This window comes from Seriola lalandi, unplaced genomic scaffold (genome assembly GCF_002814215.2).
Source record: "Seriola lalandi dorsalis isolate HSWRI2012SDOR001 ecotype SW California unplaced genomic scaffold, Sedor1 jcf7180002054326, whole genome shotgun sequence".
Lineage (NCBI taxonomy): Eukaryota > Metazoa > Chordata > Actinopteri > Carangiformes > Carangidae > Seriola > Seriola lalandi.
In genome coordinates this window covers 468,998-490,433 of record NW_019524879.1, presented here as the reverse complement: position 1 = coordinate 490,433, position 21,436 = coordinate 468,998, and the positions used below count along the sequence as shown (strand labels likewise).

Here is a 21,436-nt window from a genome sequence, read left to right as displayed (position 1 = left end):
CAATGAAATATGTCTAGTGATAGACAATCTATAAATGCTAACCGGCTTGTGGATGTTTATAGAATAACTAAATGCTGTAAAAAATGTTGTCTTTTCTGTCTTAACGTATTAGTTGAATTAGCTTAATACAGTTTTTCTGGAAAAAATGTCCTATTCAATTTACTGTCAGTCTGCAATCTAATTTATCTTATTGTGAGAAACCTGTTGTTTTAATTTAGTGTTGGTAGCATGTTTTTTGATATATGTTTGCAGGATTTGATTTTTGATTGGGAAAAGGGAAAGGATCCTTGTGTTGCTTTGCTTTTTGTCAGACATATGGTTTGATAAAATTCGGCTTTTTGAGAGGCTATAAATGTCATCACAAAGAGGTGGCTTATTTTATTGTATTTTAGCAGCACTTCACAGTTCAGAAGTGCAGCAGCTATTGTTGTCAAAGTTTGTTTAAGGTCAGTACTTCTGAGCACAGTACTAACACAGAGCTGACATGCAGCAGACACATTTGTTTACAATGTGGCAGCACCCTCAGGTTTCATTTTTGTTGACCATTGCAATAAGATCAGATAATAGTGTATACTGTATACTATGCATTTCAGCAGCACCCCCTCCATATACTGTATTATAAATGATGCAGGGACATGTCTTTCTCCTCCTCCTGCTGCAGCTCATTTTGTGGCCTCTTCAGAGATGTGCTACAAAATATTTACTTAACTCAATTTGTTTTCTTTCGCAGTACTGTACCCTGCAGGTATCCAATATTTACTTTCTTTAAGTTCAAGTCAGTAATGCTCATCTGTAGAATAACAACAAGCATTGCACCAACCTACCTAAATTGGTTCATTCAGGTATGTGAGCCCTCTAATTGACTACAATTTGGAAATGAACAAAGATTAGACCTACAGTCATTGTGAGGCAGAAAAAAAATTGCTTACAGAAACAGCTGACTTGCTTGTGATTTACTAATGATGTAAACATGATTAAGTATTATTTTCACTGAATAGATTCCTCTTTACTCTCACTGATGTTATAAGTACAAATACAATAAGTATGCAACATATGCTGAATCGTTGATTCACATGCCATTTTAATTTGAACTGCAAACAAAGCAAATGAATAGTACTCCATACAAGTTCATACTGGTGAAGCTTACCCTTGCACAAGCACATAAAAAATCATACATCATAATGCACACTCTATTTTCTGTATGCATTAATTCATTAAAAGGTTAAAGACATTGATTACATGTAAGGCATACATTTTTAAAATATCAGTTAATGTCACAGCTTCTAGCAACCCTGGGAAGTGGGACCTAGTTTAATGTAAGATGTGTTTTTATCATAAAGAGTAGCAAGCAGTTACATTTCAGCGCATTATATCACCACTTATCAGCAGATGTTTGCTGTTTTGGACTATGGTCCAATTGATAAAGATCATGTGTCCAAGCTTAAGTATTTGTTACCCAAACTGCTCATTTAAGTTAATGTGTTTCTCAACATAGGTCTATGTAATACATAATTCAAACAAAGATACAGGTACTTATCCATTGGCCCACATTACAGGAACCAAAATATATTCTTCCTCAACCAACATAAAACAACCCACTAACTGTCTCTACCCCCTCACTTATTGTATTATATTGTATGCACCAAATTCAAAGTTTAACACACACCACAGCATGCAATTAGAAAGGGATGGATATTGTTGGCTTCTTCAGGGTTAGTTATATAGTTATACTGTTCTCTATCTGAGTAGGGTTCAGATATTTGTAGGGTACTTCAAGCTGTGAGTTCCTTGTTATGATTACTCCTTTGAGGTGGGACAACTCTGCTTGAAATCTGTTAATCATCTGCTTTGGCACAGGCTCATTGAACTGTTCTTCAGGGTATGTACCCAAGGGAACCTGCCAAAATGACAAAAACAAGACAGTAAATCACACCAATACAGTATTTTGTTTGTGGCACAATTTCTTAAAGCACTTTGGAAATATGCATGTGTTATAATGACCCTCCTTTATGTATGCATGCATCAAGACTAAACTTACCACGTCAGTGTACATTTCTGAAAGCACCCACAACATTGCTGCAATGTTGACCGTGTGTCCAACATTTGGGAGGGTCTCCAAAATTGTCTTCATGCTTGACTGCCCCTTAGTGTTTGGAGGAGGTTTGCACAGCAGGAGTGAGCCATTGGGCACCCACGAGTGGTAGTCAAACTAGATCACAAAAGAAGCTTAAATATGTATCACATTTTATTTTTGTAATTGTTAAAGCCTTCCTACACTCTAAAACGTGTTTCGCCTGGATGTTTCACCCACATTGTGCAGAATGATGAGCTTGACACAAAAGGTTGTTTTCATGTTCATCTTCTGAGGGTGAGAGGTTTTTCTGTGTTCATCTTAAATCTGAGTTTAACATTTATGAGCTTGATTTTTTGACATCACAGCTAGCTTGGTAGGATAACCTGATCCAATCTGCAGCCTACGCTTGTGATGCTGAAACCTGAAGCATCGAGCGACATCCAGAGAGAAAGACCCTTTTCAGTGAATTAGCCTTACATCATGAATCCAGCAGTCAAACTTTTGAAATGAAAATATTTGCATATTTAGAGATTCTGCATTTTTCAATTAGGTGGAAAAGATAGTACTTTTATTCATTTTTAACACAGTAATTGAACATTTTTGTGGAAAAGGTCCTCCAAATGAAACAACAAAATACACTGTTCATCCATGCCCTCCTGACACATAGAAGTTTGGGTTAAAATAAGTAGCCTGTTTTGTTAACGTAAGGTGGTTTTCATGGTGACAATAATAAATGTGGTTTTTGAGAGATTATGGAAATGATCGTGGTCATGCTTTTTTAAAACAAGACTGGGTCAAATCCAAGTATGGCTGGAGGCTATTTGCATTATGCCTTGTGTTAGCCGGTTTCAGCCCTTTGTTTTCCTTGCCTCTGTTTGCTTCTATTCTACTCTCTGTGCTCAAATGTATAGCATTTTAATACAGCTGAATTTCTGTTGTCAGACATTGGAACAAGTATGAAATATTGACTGAAACACAGTCCATATATTAACCAGCAGTTATTTCAAAGCCCTGAAAAATCCTGATTTTATAACCACGATAAAATCACCCAAGACAACCGCTGTCCTGTGATTTCAGCTATATTTACTTTTTCACATCAGCTGCTGTGCGGTCAGCATGGAGGGGTCTGCCCAAGGGTTAACCCTGGGGTTAACCCTAACCCAGTGTTTTGTTCATTTGTACCCCAACCTCCTCTCTATGCAGACTTTGTGGCTCTACAAAGAGTTTACTTTGTCCTTTGCTCCTATCATAATTACTACAACTGCTAGATGCCTTTATTACTTAAACATACACATAAGTCAGTGTGGGGCAATTGCTGAAATGACTGATGATGTAATTCTTGGGAGGACAGTATCCAGATTCAAATTATTATTCAAAGGAAATTATTTTTATATGTCTTACTGCATGGCTAGAAGGGATCTTTGATTTTTTTGGTGGGGTTGTGGGTTCAGTTTTCAACCCACTGCACTGCAAATGAATACTAACCATTAAGTTAAACAGAGTGTAAAACTAAATTAGAAATACAACACTTTCAAATTGATCATGATGTCCTATTGAAAGGATTTATTATAAGAAAAATAATAATGGATAATGGATTTCTTGTTTTATAGATTGCAAATGTTTTATTGGTTATCAAGTTTGTTTGAACTTCAAGAAGTACTCTATTTTTCCAACTATTCATGGTCTCACCTGTCCACTGTTTACTGCAGCATGCTGTGCTGATACAGTGAAGATCACCATGGTGATGAACTTGATCACTTCCTCGACAGTATAAAAGCCTGCAGGACAACCTGTTGGTAGCACCACTATTATCAGTTAGTCTTTGACATTCGCTATCTGCAGAATGGAAAATTTCAAATATAAATGGCTGTTATAAGATTTAAACATAATATAGAGTACACATATTGTGTGTGTGTTATGTTTACAAATTGCTTGAGAACGTGGGTTAAATACCTGAAGCTTTGTTTCCTAAGAAGCCATGGGTGAATATCTCACTGATCCATTCCTGCAGCTCAGTGTCTTTACGGACCTCTTTGTCTGAGGGATAATAGTACCCCACTGTTGCCTTCACAAACCTGGTTAAACACAAAATAATTTGATTTTGAATGTTATATTGTATGTTAAACACGGTGCTCAACAGAATACATGAGAGGTCTTGAACCAACAACACTCTCCCCTACACATAAAACATGTATTGGCAGCTGTAATATTTATTACCTAAATTAAAAGTTACCTGTTGATGATGTTCCACAGCTTCAGTCCATCATCTCTGTAGTAGAAGTTGGGGATTGACATCAGTCCTCGTGCAGTGATGTTCTCTGGCAGACAGAGGGAGCTGTAGGTGGTTTCAGAGAGAGCCCTTCTCATGAGCTCTGTCAGCCCCTCATATCCAAGTGAACTCTGATAATCAATTATACAAACAAAATAAGAATCAGACTAATTTAAGGATCTGAAAAAACAGTGAATAAAGGTTTCTTTCTGAAGGTAAATGTAGTTTTGAGTGCTGCTATTAGAAATAAAGACATTAAAGATCCTTACTGTACTTAAAATCCCATCAGGCCCAAAAATACTGTCGCGGGCCATGATATTTATTTGGAGAGTGTAACGGAAGTGAGGGATAAGCAGCTGTAAAGACAGTTAGAATATTACATTCAAAGTACAATGTATAAAAATGTTATCAAAGTTAAACAACATAATTCAAAGCAATATTCGGTGTGACCACCTTCGCCTTTAAAGCAGCACCATTTCTCCTTGTTACACTTTTATACAGTTTTTTCAAGGAACTTGGCAGGTTGGTTTTTCCAACCATCTTGGAGAACCTGCCACAGTTTTCTGTGGATTTGGGCTGTTTTAGTCACTTCTCTCCCTTCATGTAATCCCAAAATGACATGACATGTTGAGATCAGGGCTCTGTGGGGGCCAGTCTAGCAGGACTTGTTTTTCTTGTCGCTGAAGATTGTTCTTCATGACTCTGGCTATATGTTTGGCTCTCTGGTGGTATTGCATGATGGATATCTAAACATCTAAACTGCCTGAAACCTTTGCACAGTAGGCTACTGTGTCTTTCTGATTTCAGTTATATTTGAAAACAGCAAACAATCACCAGCTGCAACTGTATAACTATACCTTGTAGAGGGGATGAACCACAGGGAAGCTTCGGAGAGTGGCAACAGTAAAGACCTCTGCCAGATAGTGAGTGTTCATGAGGTGATAGACTGACTGATGTAGCATGGAATCTGCATTTTTGATAAACATCTTGGCTAGCAGCCAGTCTGTCTCTGTGTCACTGGGTAGAAAGATGGGATTCTGCTCAGAGGGTTGTTGATTCAGCTGGAATGTGAGAAAAGCATTTTAAAACACACTGATGAACTTTACATGCAAATGCAAAGTGGTGATCCCACACCATAAGACTCATAACTCACATGAATTTGTCATTTCGATGCAAAAGTATTTAAACATACTGAATCATGCTCACAGAGTAGCTTTTGTGCTTTACAGTACTTTAGCAAAGGTGCATTTGCGACAATAAAAAAAAAAAAAAGAAATTTGAAGGCGTGGTGGCTATGATTTAGCAGTGGCGGGCCGCCACTGCTAAATGAATGTAGAGGAAACACTGTACTGTCACTGTCACTGACTGTTAGTGAAATACCTGTATTGCAATTGGCATCAGTTTGTTCTCTGGGTTCATGTAGAACAAACAGAGACCGGCGGTTATATGCAGAGGTTCACCATCACACACCCTTGTGGGTAATCCGTCCATCCTCTTGAGGTCACAGAGGAATATATTGCCGTTCTGTATGTATGCAGCAGACATCAAGCGGTAGCACAGATTTGTAAAATAAGTACAAAGTAAAAATAACATCCCAAACCAAATATGATCACTCTTTTAAAGCCACTCTTTTATCTTACTTCCATTTCCTTCTGCAGAGAGCTACCCTTGTCCAGAAACGGCTTCACCATCTCTTCTGTGACTGGAAAGTTTGGGGGAAGCTCTGAGCATTTCTTGATCACATTGGGGTTGATTCCGTTCAGAAACTGGTATCCATAAAAGTCGTCTTCCTTCCAGTGCTCTGTAACATACTCTGGAGGAGTAGCAATTAGCAAATGTAATGTCCAATAATATCCAATGTGAATCATTAGAAATTACACGCCATACTGTACATACTACTGAGTGTTATGTGCTAAAGTTCATTCACATATTGAATAGACTGGACCATAAGAATGCCAGTGCAGAAGTGAGTCAAACAGCATAACGAAAACTATACCAGACATCTTTGTCGTTTTGAACCAGAAGATTTTTTTGATGTCTTCAATGCTTTCCCATTGTTCAGTAGATCCAGTTAAACCTTTAAACATGAGTTCAGCATCACTGAGATAAGAAAATGTAAAAAAGAAAACAGCAAAAGGCAGACAGTTAAACAAAATACTGATATTAATGCTTAAAATTGTTTTTTTTTTCCTTAAATAAGAGATAGATTCAAATCAAATCACTGACTCACGTTATTTGTTTTTGGTAACCTAGTTCAATTGTTTTGGACAGAGAGAAGCAGTCTTCAGCTGGGAGCTCAGATATATTTTTGAAATTACTGTTGTGTAGTAGCCTTTCATCAGTAATCTCCCATCTAGAAAAGGAAAAGCAAAAAGATTTGTCATGATAAGCCCCTGCAACAAACTGCACCTTTAAGGGCATATTGTGCACATGAAAACTTACTGGTACAAGGTCTTTTTAATTGTTAACTCTTTTTTCCGGTGGTCAATCAACAGGGGGTGGTCATCCTCAAAAACCTTCATGGCTGAGACACAAAAAAAACATATATATCAATATCAGAAAACATTTAATTGACATAATTAACAAGAAAAATTTGAACAAAAACTTTGGAAAGGGGCAGACCTCTCCCTCCTCTCAGCTCCACCAGTTCTCCCCTGGAGATCCATCTGTAACAGGGGAAGAGAATGACATCTCCCTCTGGAGTCGTCACCACTATTTTAGAGCAGTACCACTGATTCTCTGGGAGACAGAAATAGGGATCTTTCTCCACGTTGACCAGCAGAAGTTTCCCCAGGGACGAACAGGTTTTCACAGTGTAGATTGATGTCTGCGAGAGAGGGTTAAGGTACATTATACCCTGGACAATGTAAGAAAGTATGACATACATAAAGTTAAATAAAGGTCGAAGAATAGGAATGACATAGCAAGTGCAACATCACATACACACATTTTTTTGTATCATCTCAAATATGTCTATGGGAGCATCAAACAGCAAATGAAGGAAAATATTGACTGACATGATCACATATGCGAAGGTGTTCAGTAGAGAATAGAAGAATTAAAGCAGAGGCTGTACTGTCCTGTCAGTTTATTAATTTAATTCAAATTGTGTCAGGATCTAAAACAAAATATACATAATAAAGGCAATATTTCACTGACTTATACTAAATGTACTTCTCTCACCTAATTTGCTTGCAGCTCCAGTAAAAACAGATCTTAATGTCTTAGGTCCTTTATGTGTGGCGCATTTAGTCTTAATTACATTGGAGGACAATAAATGCAGTACAATTATGTGTAATAATAATAATAATAATAATAATAATGTTTATCAATTTAGCAAACTCAAAATACAAAATTCTGCTTCTACTACTAAAATCAGAGATTATAAAGTGTTTCACAAGGATAAAAAAACACAATAATAAAAACACAATAAAAATAGAAATAGAAATATTTCAGATTATTCTTATGTGTATATATAGACAAATGCCACCCTAATACTCATGCATACACAGAAAAAGACCAAATATACTGTTGTAGACCTAATTTCAGACTCATATATGAGCAATGACCAACAATTTGATTCAACTTACCATCCCAGTGTTAAAATCTACACCAAAGTTGTCCAACTCAGTTCGCTCACTCCTCCCTCCGGTTCCAATTAGGGTGACATATATGTGGTCAAATGTTCCTGCATTTGTCATGTCACCTGTTGTCACTTCGAGCTTGTACCCAGCCATGGTCACTCTGCAGCAATTCTGTATTGATTGGAATTTAAAAAAAAAAAAAATTATTAATTTAAAAATGAATGAATTAAATATCTATATTCTATTGCAAATGTTAATAATACTGCATCACCTACCTTGTCGCTTAATTTGCTGTTGCTGTTCTCAGTTTTGCTCCTTTTTTATATCTCCACATCTCATGCTCCTCCTACTTTTGATTTAACAATTCAGTTATGATTTGTAAAAATTCAAACTATCAGTTGAGGTTATTTCTTCATGAAACCTAATGCATTTGCAAATTATAATGCATTTGCAAATGCAAATCATAGAAATTGAGGGCGAAAGATTGGCAATAAAGGTCCCTGCAAATGCAAATGCAAATCTTACATTTTAGTTTAGAGATAGTAAGTACTATAATCCACCAGGCAGCTATATATGTTGGTTTTGAGATTTATGTTCAGTATCATATCCAATTGGTGCGTGGAAATGTTACATTTACTTATATATAAAGAGTAGAGCTTACCTATGTATTTAATCCACATTCAACAAATCATGATGTGAAATTCATAAAAAAAATGTTTTTTATCTGAAAAGATCTGTCATGTAAAGATTAGGAAAGTGCAAGTTTTATTTATACTTCATAGTAGTTTAATGTAATGCATAATGTACAGTACAGAGACAACAGGATTTAAGATATCACATGCAGGCAATAAACAAAGATCATACTCATGGTTGAATTTTAGGTGACCTTTTTTTTTTCTTTTCTTTTTTACATAAAGATACAGCCTTGTAATTCAGACTTTATTGATGGCTTGTCAGTTTTTCTCTGATGAACTCTCTCACTGGAGTTCATAGTAGGCCAGATCTACTTATGCAAAACATTTTGCAAATTAGAATTCAGATTTATAAATTATAACCTCCCCAGAAAGATAATTTTATACATCATCGGGCATACCATCACATAACTAGTGAGCAAGTGTTTGTTGTAAGAGATGTTTGCCATGAGACATATGACCATAACAGATGCATACTCCTGTAAGTGGAGCTTTACTGCTTAAGACAAATTTGCCACAGGCACTACAGTTTCTGCTGTTTGAAGAAGTTGGACTATCCTGGACCTCTTAGTAGGTCTTTGGAACAATGGAAAGGCAACAAGGGTGAGCAATAGTTCACAAATCACTCCACATATTAAAGTAGCCAAGGTTCCTCAGTGCCCTGAAACACTTTTCTGAAGAGAGCCTTGAATTCCACAGATTGAAGACACCTGTAAGATAATAGTTTCCTTGAAATATCACCACAATCTACTTATTTAATCACCACGTGTAAGGGTCCAGGCCATTTTAGAAAATCTATGTAGAATGAGCAAAATCAGCTCCTTTCATAGCCTCTATGGTTTATTCTGTGGAAAACTAAAGGGATGCAGGGTATGGCAAAAGAGCTTTTAATTTCAACACTTTAAGGAAGACTGGAGCTTTGTTTCAATGAGGGCATACCAACACTTTCGGCCACATCTGAAGCATTTACTTAATATGGCCTGTCTCAAGTCTAATTGAACTGTTGCTTTCTGCAAAGCTGTTTACTATAGACCAGAATTGTGTTTTTTTGGAACACATACAACAACACACATACCTAATGAAAAAAAATACATCACCCCTATAAATGTATGAATCTTTACTTTCAGGATAAGTTAGCGTCAGTTAAAGTTCATGAGTCACTGTCTCAGCGGATACACAATACTTGATAACTCTTTACTTTAACATTACCATTGTTGAAAATGTAATCCTGGTCAAATAGTTATACTGTTTTCTATTTTTGTAGGGTTCATGTTAATGTAAGGGAGCTCAAGGTCTGCGTTCCTCTTGGTAATAGCCACATTGAGGGAGGACAGCTCTGCTTGAAAATCCTTGATCATCTGTAAGGCCGCAGGCTCATCAAAGCGTTGCTCAGGATAAGTACCCAGAGGTACCTGACAAAGACAGGAGCGAAATGTCATGTTGGCGTATTTGGTAGTCTATGAAGAGACAATTGCTAGTCCAACTTGTCAGTTTTGAATGGAAAAGCTGCAAGCCTTACTTACAGAATCCTCATACTTGATACTGAGCTGCCACAAGATTGCCATTGAACGTCCTGCTGATGACTTATTTGGCAGAGTTGCCAAGATGGTCTCCATGCTCGACTGTCCCTTTGTTGTTGGTGGAGCATGGTTCAGTGACAGCGGACCATTGGGAATCCAACCTAGAAAATCAAACTTAAGAGATACAGCTTACAAATTAAAATTTATGACCTTTTTACAAAATAAATAAATAAAAATGAATGATAATTTTTCAAAAATGATTTATAAAATGTTTACCTGTCCAATGTTCACTGCAGCATGCTGACATGATGACGTGAAGATCACCATAGTGACAAACTTGATGAGTTCCTCCACAGTTTGAAAGCTTGAAGGGATTCCTGTCATGAATGCTCTTGTTAAATAAATCTAATACAGTATAGAGCTAATTCCTAACAAAGCATCACATTTTTGTAGGGCCATTATTGTATTTTTTTGCTTCCTTTATCTTAATTTTACTACATCCTCATTTTACTTACTGCTGTTCTTTCCTCAGAATGTCATACTATTTAGATTTTGTAATGCATTCCTTCTCTACCCATGGGTGTGAATATGTTGTTACAATTGCAACCCAGGCAATGCGATTTAGAAATCATGGATTACCTACTTCAAACAAGGTGCAAATCTGTGCAAGTTAAGTTTCATTACAAATAGCTGCCTGGAAAATTAAAAACATAATCTTTTACTTGGTTAGCAGTCATTTTAAGCAATCATGATTCAAGTGAAAAATCAAGTGATATTAGTAAATGATTACATTTAAAAATAAAAAAGGATGATATACAGATAGCGGTAGGACCTGATCTGTTTATCTCCTAGAGAAAGGGACTTCTGCAAGGCCTCAACATCTTATGTAGTAAATATTTATGCAAGACATTTGGAGTGGAGAATAATTGACCAGTAGCCTCAAGTGAGATACCTGAGTCAACATTTCTCAGAAATCCATAGTAGAAGATCTCAGTGACCCATTCCTGGAGCTCGAAATCGGCTGACACTTCGCTGTCAGATGGATAATAATATGGCACGATTGCCTTGACAAAGCTGAGGACAACAATAAGAGTATCAGTATTAAAATGTTGAATACATGTCAAAATTGCAAGAAAATCTTTAAAATATGTTGGGATATATCCCAGAATGTTAATGCTCATCTAGTTTTAGCTTTTCCTCTTCAATTAATTTATCTAAATTTGCCCGATATTTAATCCTCACTCCATGAAAACAGGGTTGACTGTCAGCAAGCAGGAAGTTCACCTGTTGATGATGTTCCACAGCCTCAGTGCATCATCTCGGTAATAAAAGTTGGGGATGGACTCCAGTCCCCTAGCTGCAATGTTTTCATGCGGGCAGAGGGAGGCATAGGTTGTTTGGGAGAGCCCCCTTCTCAGTAGTTCCATTTGTCCATCTGTTTCAATTGAAATCTAGAAAATAAATAAGAGGTATAGCTTGTTATTTATCTACAGTAGACTGTAGTTTTTTTCCCCCTAAGGTTTTGAGCTACAGAAAGAGTTCATAAGTCATACTTTTTCTAAATATCTGCCGGAGCCAAAAAGCAGAGCACGGCCAAGAATGTTTATATGGAGGGTATGTTGATAATGGGGGATCAGCAGCTGTGAAGAGGAGAAAGCGAGGGGACACTAGTGACCAACATGTACCAAATAAGAACATGTAAATAATTTTAATCTCTGCCTGCAAAGCTGCACTTCAATTTAGGAAGAAACACAGCCTACCTTGTGCAGAGGGTGAATCGTTGGGAGGTTGCGAAGTGTCGCTATTGTAAAAACTTCTGCCAGTAGATGAGTCCTCAGATAATGACTGATGAATTCATTATGGATGGTATCTGCATTCCTCACAAATATCTTGGCCAGCAGCCAGTCAGACTCCAAGTCGCTAGGCAGAAAAATCAGGTTGTCTTCTGATGGCTGCTGCCCGAGCTGAGGGAAGAGGCATATTCAAGTTTGCAGAATGTGATCAACACAAAATGTAACAAGTCTGAAATAATTCAGCAGATGAGGGAAACCTGAATTGCGATGGGCAGTAGTTTCTTCTCTGGATTCAGGTACAGCAGGCAGAGAGCAGCAGTCACAGTTGCTGTTTTACCATCAATAACTCTTGTAGGAAGACCTTCCATGATTTTGTAATCAGTTATGAATATATTACCCTTCTGTAAAATATAAAATTACTAATGTGAGTCACTATGAAAAAGGGTGAGAAATGAGAGGAAACAGTATTTAAAAAAACATGAATTGTAGGAAATGCACTTCTCGTACCTCCATCTCTGCAGTCAAAGAGCTTCCATTGGCTAGAAAAGGCTTCACCATTTCCTCTGTGATGGCGAAATTGGCAGGAAGCTTTGAGCAACGTTGGATCACAAAGGGGTTGACTCCATTAAGAAACTGGTATCCAAAAAAGTCATCATCCTTCCAGTGCTCCGACACATACTCTGGGATGTATTAAATTATTTAGTTATTTTTACAGAGATATTTTAGAAATAATACAAAACATGCTGTACTAAGATCCTACCTGACAATGGTGACTTTTTGAACCAGGACACCCCCTTCATGGCCTCAAAGCTTTTCCAGTGCTCAGTTGAGTTTATCAGACCTTTAAGTTTGAGCTCAGCTTCCCTGGATAAAGAAAAAAAAAAAAAAAAAAAGTTTCCCTTTTGTTAACAACTACAAGTTTGATAGTCCAGGATTGGCTTTTTTAAATTAATGGCAGATTGTAGCACTTACATCTGTTCCTTTAAGTATTTAAATTGAAAAGCTTTTGAGAATGAGAATCTGATTTCTGCAGGAATAGCATTTGGATCCTGAATGTTTAAGATGTACAGCATTCCTTCTTCATACTTCTCCCACCTACAAATAAAGATGGGTGGTTAACAAAAAAAATAAATAAATAAATTATGAATAAGCTTCCCAGTCAACATTCAATGAGGTACAACTTGTGAAACTAACTTGATATTGATGGAGCACTTACTTGAATATTAATTTTTGTTTGAGTAATTCCTTTCTCCGTTGGTCGGCTAGTTGAGGATGGAAATCCTCAAAAGCTTTAGTTGCTGTGTGGATTACAGCCCAGAGATAGATTTAAAAAAAAATATATATTTCTATACTGATTCATTTAAAAAATATTTTATACAGACATAATCAAATGGGGCAATACATAATTTTTTGCCTTTACATAATTCCTGTGACTCAACAAGTACTTAAATTTTGCCTGACAGAGAAAATACATTAATACACTAACCTCTCCCTCCTCTCAACCACACAGTTTCACCCCTGGACAGCCATGTGTAGCAGGGGAAAATAGTTTCATCCTCCTCACGTGTCCTCACCACTATCTTGGAGCAAAACCAATCCTCTTGTGGGGATTCATGGAAAGGATCTCTCTCCAACTTGAGGAGGAGAAGACATCCTAAAGACAAAAGTGAAGTCACAGAATACGTTCCCACCTGTGGTTGGAGAGGATGACGCAATTAGGAATCTTGAAATACACCAAACCGCTTAAAATTTTCACACTGCATGTAGACTAACTTCACATATTAAATGTCTATATATTAGGTGCCCTCCAAAACTGTTCCCGCTCTGACATTTTGGGCAAAATTCCCATCAAGTGAAAAAACTGCAAATAAATTACTGTTTCAAGTTGTTCTTTTCAAGGTACGGTGAAGATATTGCTAATATATAATCTAAAGAGAATAAAATTAAGGTTACAGGATCTATTAAAACAAATATGAAGTTATTGTAATTTCACAACTTACTTTTCCAGTTTTATCATCCAAGCCAAAATTGGTCAGATTAGTGCGCTCAGATTCCCCCTCAGTACCAATCAGGGTAACGTACATGTTATCAAATGTGCCTGCATGCGTCATGCTCCCTGTAGTCACATCCAGAGTGTACTCTGCCATGATGCCTGGCTAGCTGCAACAACTGAGACATAAAAAAAGCAAAAGCAGCACTGATTATTTCCAATAAATAGCTTTGTTCCAATTTAAAACTGTCAAATATGAAGGCATCAAACATGCGCAAACATCCTGAAGTGGCTGTTCTTGGTAAGCAGATGAAGCCCCATGGAGAGAGAACACACCTGTAAAGTTGAGCCACTGAAGATGTTTGACAGAAACACCACTTGAGCTTATTTAACAGCAGTCACAGGTGTTGGACATTCCCTGATTACAAGACTACTGAGACTTCAGAGGGAGGTTTTCTCCTCAGAGTTCATCAGTCCACCAAAAGGGCTCCGATTTTACAAAGTTTACATTGTAAATGTAGGATGATAAATTCTTAAAATATACAAAATCTGTTGCAACAGGCACAATGCATCACCTAAAAATATGTATTATCTGATGTTTTGTAAAACAGTAGTGTCTTGTAATCCCAGGTGGCATGAGCCAGATTTTTGGCATGACAGAAATAAAAGAACTATTTAACTATAATAATAATAAATGGACATTCTTGAGCTTATTTAAGGTTTTAAAAAATATCCCAAATAACATGTATTGACCGGTTTCACCAACACTTCCTACCCTGGACAGACACAGAAAGTAACCGATATAAAATGGATTGGGACCTTGTTACTTTGAACAGGAAAGGGCCCCAATCACTGTTCAACTAGACTACCATAGTAAAGCACCTTACTCTGTTATCAAAGAACCAGGATTACGTTAAGTAACCTTAAGGTTAATTTAAGTCTTTCCTCTTCACTGAAAACAACACAAAAGTACATTTGCAAATCATGATACATTTGCACATGCAAATCATACCTTCCAGTGTTGGGGGATACAAATATATTGTAATCTACTTGGCAGCTTACAGTACAGAGAAACTCTGGTTACTAAGCAGCACTGAATAGCCTAAGATCAGTTGTTTTTTAGATTGTGATAGCAGAGAGAGAAGGAAGAATATGAGGGAGAGGGATGGCTAACAAAAGTCCCTGGCCATATTCCTCCCTAATCCATGGAGACACCAAAAAAGTATTTATATTTAAATGGAAGTCAGGGATGTATCACCCACCTATTTAACCCACATTAGACAAAGCATACTATGAAATTCCTAAAAAATGTGCAGTTTAGTCGGTCCAGTACTTTAGGTAATGACCAGGACTACACCATTAAAACCAGACATTCCCATCAGCCCCCGCTATTCTTTGTATTTAGGGCTTATGAGAAAATGTTGACGTGTTAACACACTAAACTGAAATGGTGAACAGAGAAAAACTCGATAGCTATAACATTTAGCTCAAATCAACTCTGTACCTAGATACAGAGCTGCAAGCGTGGCTGTAAACTCTTGGTATTGCTACATACTCTACATATCAATAAATATACAATTTATTAAGAAAGTATAATGTACAATAAAGATAAAGAGTAAAAAGAATGGAAGATATTCACTGCAGATTTTTATCATAATTCTTTTTTTTAGTTAGTTTTAGTTTTTAGGATAGTTGAAGGTTGAACTTATTTAAGAACTTAAGTTACCATTAAGAGACAGTCTTGCAATTCCAGCAGTTATTGATGGACAGTCACTGAACTTTGATCTCAGTTCACAGTATCCCAAATCCAGTTATGCAAAAACATTTTGAATATTAGAACTCAGATATTTAAATTATAACCACTCCTGGAGGATGTAACTCCATAATTTTTAGCCGCATCCCACCTTAATTTGTTTTCTCCATTCCTCAGCGAATGCATTTTGGGCTCCTAAGCAGCAAAAGTTTTATTTGTCATGACTGTTTTCTAATGCTCTTTTGCCAAAAATGTACCAATTGTTGCATTTTCGCCATAATATATTTTATGAGAAAACATGCTAGTGCATTTAGCGTTGATGTTTTTGCTGCTCTCCAAAGCTGCATTACAGTTAAGATACAATTTTCAGAACTTTCTTGTATGTAAAGCAGTCAGTTAATCCTTGTCATCAAATGTACGGTACTTATGACTTTTGCTGTTTGAAGTAAATACATGTGGAGCCAGGCATTGTCAAGCTTGTTGAAGAAGTATTTTAACTATAATTTTAAGTATAGTGAATGGCTACATAAAGTGGGGAAATATTATTGTGAAGACCAGTTGCAACATGGCTCTGTTCAATGCAAGATGCTAACATTTGCAGGTAAAGATCAGGTATTTTCCTTATTATCAAAACACCTGTGGATAGTAACAACAATCAAGTGTTACATTGAATAACTTTATCACAAACATATAAAAGGCTGTAAAGAGTTTATTAAATGGTAGCAAATCACATGCAGTATTGGGCTATCCTCACATTAATATCCATCTGTTTAGACTCACGTTCTGACAACCTACAAACCCAGACAACAGACTTGCATTAAGTTGACACCCTAAATTAGGATGAGAAAGACTAGCTCGTTTAGGGTCACAGATCACCATTGGAGGGATTAGCAAATCTTGTGTAAAGTGCTTGCACAACTTCTGTCACACAGAAATAATACAATATAACCAGTAATCTGCTTTTTCCCATGGCTACTACAGAAAGGCAAGACAGTGAAAACATTCAAATCTCTTTCCACTTTCTCAGTATATCATATAGAATAGTACAAATCTATTGTGCATCTGTCTTCAAGAAAATATACTTTATCTTACCAGAATAAGGGTGCATTTTCAAAAAAATTCATGCAAAGCTAAATGGTTAGTGTTTTTTTCACCCCCAACAACAGACCTTCATTGTGACAAGTAAGGTGTTATTTCATTAAGGCTTCTTCATAATCTATAGTGTAATATAAGAAGAGTTAATTGTTTTTCAAAACAGAAAATCTTTAATTGCAACATCCACATAATACGACAGTGACTCTTGTGCAGCTATGAGAGGTCAGCCTTGTTTGGTCAGGTGTTAATGTGACGCAGGACCCGACGCAGTGAGTGTCCATCTCGTGCAGTACACATGGCAGGAAGGGGTATAGGTTCTGTCTTGTGCTCCACTACGTTGAAGTGGCACTTCTTAAGATGGTCTGACATACTTGGGAGATCACTGAAACCCCACGACAAGACTGGGCTGAAGGCAGTGCTGAATCTCCACACCTGTGACAGTAAATATAAAAAGGATGTTGGAATGAAGAGGTTATCGCATTCAAAAATTCTAGTAGTGCTCCTGTTGATTTGCTAAATACAATTTCCACACAATCCTCATGTCAAGTTACATTCCCTGGTTTTGTTACACCATCCACAATTCCTTATATTTCCCTCTAGCTCGCTGTTAACATTTAAAAGAAAAGTAACACACTTATTTGCTTTCTTTTTTTCCCCACTGTTGCCAAACAGAGATCGGAGACAGTTACTGCTCTCAGCCAAGAAGTAGTCAAATTGATCTTTTTACACTTCAGTATTTGTATGGATAAAAATTAGATGCAACTTTTTAACTGGTAATTAGCTTTAGAGGTGCTAGCAGGTGGGTTTTATTACCTATGAACAGAGCCAGGCTAGTTGATTGTCCCCATTTTCCTTTCTTTGTGCCAGGCTAAGCTAACTGGCTGCTCCAGCTACTCCAGCTAAGTCTTTACCAAAGAGTCAACAGAGTGGTATTAATCTTCTCATGGAACTCTTGGCAAGAAAGTGGATAAGCACATTTCCCAAAATGTAAAACTATTTCTTATAAATGCTGTACAAATTCAAAACATTTTAATTTGTATGGTGACTCCATGAAAATATGGTCACTATTATTTTTAATTGAGTGCATAATATTGTATAGCATCAGCTGTTTGGAATTTTGCCTCTTACAAAAGCACATGTATTTTAGTAACCATCTTTCTACTCACTCTGTTTTTGACCTGCCATGACACAGTGCCATGAGCACTAGGGCCTCGTCTTCGCTCCCACTGCAGCTCCACTATGCCCCTGGTCTGGAGGAGACTAGCACACACTTCCCTCATAGTCCGTGAAACCAGTGATAGCTGGCACAGGCTAAAACTGTCCAGGAACCCAGCTATGTGCCACAGTATCTCAATGGGCAGTCCACTAAATTGGTCAGACTGGAAGTCACTTGGAAGTTCTGCCTTTGGGCAAGGCTGAACCCCAAAGGACCTGAGGTGCCTGTCATGAACTACCTTGGCCCCCTGGGTGGATGGGTAAAACCTCCGCTGGGAAAAGGTGCAGCCATAATATGCCAGGGGGCAGCGGTGCTCCATCCAACCATTGAGACCAGCATGAATGTCCCCGTGGACATTTGTGAAATGGGAAGAAAACTGGTCCCGACGGAGTGACTGACCACAGACAAAGGGGAACATATGCTGGTAACGGGGGTTAGGAGGGAGGTAGCGGTTATGTGGGACCGCCTCAACCTCCAGAGCTTCCAGGACAAGGCCGAGGCGAAGAGTGCGGAAAGGGCTGGGATAGGTGAGCTGGGGGGCAGCGTGATCACAGGCAGATGCAGAGGCCATGTCACCCACTCTAGTGTTTGTTACCAAGATTGCTGCAGGGAAAGTGAAAGTCTGTGTACCAAAGTCAACACGGTAGCCATCGACATAGACTGTATCAGAGATCCTTCTACACTCTCTGGATTCCTCTAAACAGAAGAGTAGGGCTGCTGTGATCAGATCAATCTCTCCTAGACCCATGGGGTCGTCATCCTGCTCTAGATCTGAGGTATCCACTGCTTTGTCCTCCATTTTGGGTCGCAATCTATACAGTGACCTGTCTGGGAAAAAACCTATCCGTCCATTTGACAATGACCCTTGGCCCTGTCCCCTAAAAAACTGGTAATTGTGGAACTTCCGCTCAGACCCATGGTTTTCTAAAAGAACTAGCCCCCTGTCTTCCAGGACCACATGACCAGCCCTCTGTGCCACACCTTGGCTGACATGCACTGGAGATGTCATTTGAGGTGTCACTGGCTCTTGAGAAACACCAGCATTCAGGTCATCTTGCACCTCAACAGGACCGGCTGTATCCATACATACAGACTCCATTGCTCCTGACTGTGGTCCATTTGTTGAGTTTAACATCTTTAGATCTGTTCCTCTAGGAGCCCAGTTTCCACCCAAACAGCTAGAACAAACACTTTTGTCCTCTGTCTCTCTTTGATTCAACCCATCAGCAGCTACAGGTGTTTTGTCTTCCAGTCCATTCTGAAAGTCTCCATTGCTGCCCAATCTACTCTTCTGCATAGCAGCTCCTCTGTTCCTGCACTCCGTGCTGCTATCAACAGAACTGGCACTGCTAACAAAGTCTAAAGCAGCAGCTAAACTTCTTGCAGTCTCAACTGTGGCTTCATAGAGTTTACTGAAGTGTTCCTCGTTCAAGCCATTAATTCCACTGACAATCTTCTCCTTTGCCGAGCCTGGTGGGGGCGGTTGTGGCTGATGTGAGGATGATGACTGTGAAGGTGACTCAATAAAGGAGGCCTCAGGGGCAGAATTTAGCAAACCAGAGTCTTTTGCCCTGTTTTCCTTACTAACAGGGACAAGTGGTTCTCCCTCTGCAGTAGGTGCCATGGCAATCACCTTGAGGGACTCGAGTAGTGTACGCTGGTCCTGAAGGGCAAGTGCCATATCGAGCTGCTCCACCTCCTCCACTCCACGGCTCAGGCTCTCATAGGAAGTATAGTCCAGGCAGCTAACTGGCCATCTGTTCCATTCCATAGTGCAGCACACCACTCCAGCTGGACACACCTCAAGGTGTCCATACATTTGGTTGCGCACCAGAGTTACAGGGCAGCCATAGCCACTGTTTAAACAGGGAACCCTCACTAGTGGGCACAAAAGTTGGTGCTCATCAGCTTTGCAGGAATGAAATACAGCCCCACACACTAGAGGACAGTTGATAAGATCACAAGAAACCCCTGGTTCAGGTCTGACCATGCATCTCTGGTTAACACAGGACATACAGTGAACATGGTCCTCCTCCATCTTCAGAGCTCACAGTGTGGAAAGCTCCTGGGGTTGACTGTGGGAAAAGCCACTGTCCTGTCAAATACATGGAAAGAGCAATAATGTAAGTATATGAACAATAGGATAAAACAAGACAAAACAAGATTTCAGTAATCTCCAGGAGGGAAATTAAAAAAAGCCTGTTAACCCCCACGAAGTGCACCGTTTCAATATGTATATTATCATTCTCCACTCATATTGCCACACAAAGAGGAAATTAATTCATAACTCATGACAACAACAAAAAAATCTGATATGTATATCTTTTTTTTTACTGTAATGTACTGCACAATAATATGCGAATTTACTTCAGTTTTTCTGAACAAGAATATTATAGGTAAATATATTCTAAAAGGGAGCCTTCTTCAACTTTTATTGGATAAATATAAGGTTGCACCAGAGCTTTGGCTTAATCAAGAATGGCTGCTATAATTATGGCAAACCACCATATGTCACTGTGCTAGCTGAGATCCATGCCCCTAAGCTTAAAGTCTTACGTTGGCACAATCAGGAAAAAGCTCCAAAGCTTCTTGAGGCTTTGTCCAACCATCAAAAGAAATACAGCAGCACAAGAAACAGGCTTGATAAAAATGCAAAAGGGATAGAGCAAAGAGAGTAAAGGGAGAAAATATGTAAAACTATAACATAAATCAAACTGAAAAGCTAAATATAGATACAAATACAGCAAAATACAGAAAGCAGAGGAGAATAATTAATAAGTACAAAAAATCAGGAAGTCAACACTAGAAAGCTATATGAAGTACAATACCCAAGAACAGTGTATATGAATGTGTTTTATGTGCATTCATGTGATATATGTGCACAAAACTGATTTTTTTATTCCCTTCCTCATATTCTTAAGCAAAGTAAAAATATTGGGGTGTTTATATATATCAACACTATATAAAAATACAAACATACAGTTAATATCTATGACTGTCCCAAACACAGCTTAAGCTGACCGCAGTGCTGCACAAAGGGCAATAAAATACATAAGTAAAACAGATATAGAAAATAAGTAAAAACACAAGGAAAACATACTAAATATACTAAATACAGAAACTTAATAAAGATACCAACAAAAACAAGAAGGAACAAGGAGCAAGTACAGCATTATGGACATGAGAACAGAATAAAGGGTTAGTGACCTAAAAAGGCCAGTGAATGAAAATGTTTCTTTAGCCTAGATTATGAATCAGAGATGGAGGGAGCACATCTAATATCTAATCAAAATTGCATAATATTTATAATAATTTTGCAGCAGCAACTGCAAAGGCTTTGTGACCTTTTAGTTTTAATGACTATGACCATTTTAATTGTGTGGTGAAAGTGATTTCAAGACTGACAACCTCCTCATAATAATGATCAAACAAAGTGAATGACTAGGCAAA

The 21,436-nt window shown here is 38.0% G+C and overlaps 3 protein-coding genes and 1 long non-coding RNA gene across 4 annotated transcripts in view; 1 reads left to right on the top strand and 3 right to left on the bottom strand.

The window, feature by feature from the left end:
* The window catches only part of LOC147819084 (uncharacterized), a 102,834-nt gene that overhangs the window by 78,705 nt on the left and 2,693 nt on the right, over window positions 1-21,436 (top strand). Inside the window, exon 4 of the long non-coding RNA XR_015437296.1 lies at window positions 19,996-20,109. This is a non-coding gene — a long non-coding RNA (uncharacterized LOC147819084). The remainder of the gene's footprint in view (window positions 1-19,995; window positions 20,110-21,436) is intronic.
* LOC111655606 (hydroperoxide isomerase ALOXE3-like) lies at window positions 1,132-8,094 on the bottom strand. The gene is made up of 14 exons (XM_023407076.2): window positions 7,934-8,094; window positions 6,966-7,170; window positions 6,786-6,867; window positions 6,574-6,696; window positions 6,340-6,443; window positions 5,984-6,156; window positions 5,724-5,867; window positions 5,201-5,404; window positions 4,613-4,699; window positions 4,308-4,474; window positions 4,028-4,149; window positions 3,764-3,864; window positions 2,039-2,209; window positions 1,132-1,897 (listed from the first exon to the last, which is right to left on the bottom strand). Exons 1-14 carry the CDS (start codon window positions 8,078-8,080, stop codon window positions 1,718-1,720), a joined length of 2,010 nt encoding a protein of 669 aa, XP_023262844.1. The 5' UTR covers window positions 8,081-8,094; the 3' UTR covers window positions 1,132-1,717.
* Window positions 9,491-14,750, bottom strand: LOC111655595 (polyunsaturated fatty acid lipoxygenase ALOX8-like). Its single transcript, XM_087174190.1, has 14 exons — window positions 13,933-14,750; window positions 13,419-13,623; window positions 13,149-13,230; window positions 12,905-13,027; window positions 12,693-12,796; window positions 12,440-12,612; window positions 12,190-12,333; window positions 11,900-12,103; window positions 11,693-11,779; window positions 11,424-11,590; window positions 11,092-11,213; window positions 10,416-10,516; window positions 10,143-10,313; window positions 9,491-10,031 (listed from the first exon to the last, which is right to left on the bottom strand). The coding sequence occupies exons 1-14, from the start codon at window positions 14,077-14,079 to the stop codon at window positions 9,852-9,854; spliced, it is 2,010 nt and encodes a 669-aa protein (XP_087030316.1). The 5' UTR covers window positions 14,080-14,750; the 3' UTR covers window positions 9,491-9,851.
* On the bottom strand, window positions 16,367-20,024 carry LOC111655581 (F-box only protein 30-like). The gene is made up of 2 exons (XM_023407038.2): window positions 17,937-20,024; window positions 16,367-17,202 (listed from the first exon to the last, which is right to left on the bottom strand). The coding sequence occupies exons 1-2, from the start codon at window positions 20,022-20,024 to the stop codon at window positions 17,008-17,010; spliced, it is 2,283 nt and encodes a 760-aa protein (XP_023262806.1). The 3' UTR covers window positions 16,367-17,007.

Bases quoted from the DNA above. Each gene is read 5' to 3' on its own strand.
- LOC111655606 (XM_023407076.2), bottom strand. From the start codon at position 8,080: ATGGCTGGGTACAAGCTCGAAGTGACAACAGGTGACATGACAAATGCA. The intron at 5,868-5,983 runs GTAAGATAAAAG...GCATACATACAG, and splicing joins CTCTGCAGAAGGAAATGGAA to AACGGCAATATATTCCTCTG. The intron at 3,865-4,027 runs GTATTTAACCCA...TGCTACCAACAG, and splicing joins CTTAGGAAACAAAGCTTCAG to GTTGTCCTGCAGGCTTTTAT.
- LOC111655595 (XM_087174190.1), bottom strand. From the start codon at position 14,079: ATGGCAGAGTACACTCTGGATGTGACTACAGGGAGCATGACGCATGCA. The intron at 10,517-11,091 runs GTATCTCACTTG...CATTCATGACAG, and splicing joins TCTGAGAAATGTTGACTCAG to GAATCCCTTCAAGCTTTCAA. The intron at 10,314-10,415 runs GTAAACATTTTA...GTATCTCTTAAG, and splicing joins CTGCAGTGAACATTGGACAG to TTTGATTTTCTAGGTTGGAT.
- LOC111655581 (XM_023407038.2), bottom strand. From the start codon at position 20,024: ATGGAGGAGGACCATGTTCACTGTATGTCCTGTGTTAACCAGAGATGC. The intron at 17,203-17,936 runs GTGAGTAGAAAG...TTACTGTCACAG, and splicing joins CATGGCAGGTCAAAAACAGA to GTGTGGAGATTCAGCACTGC.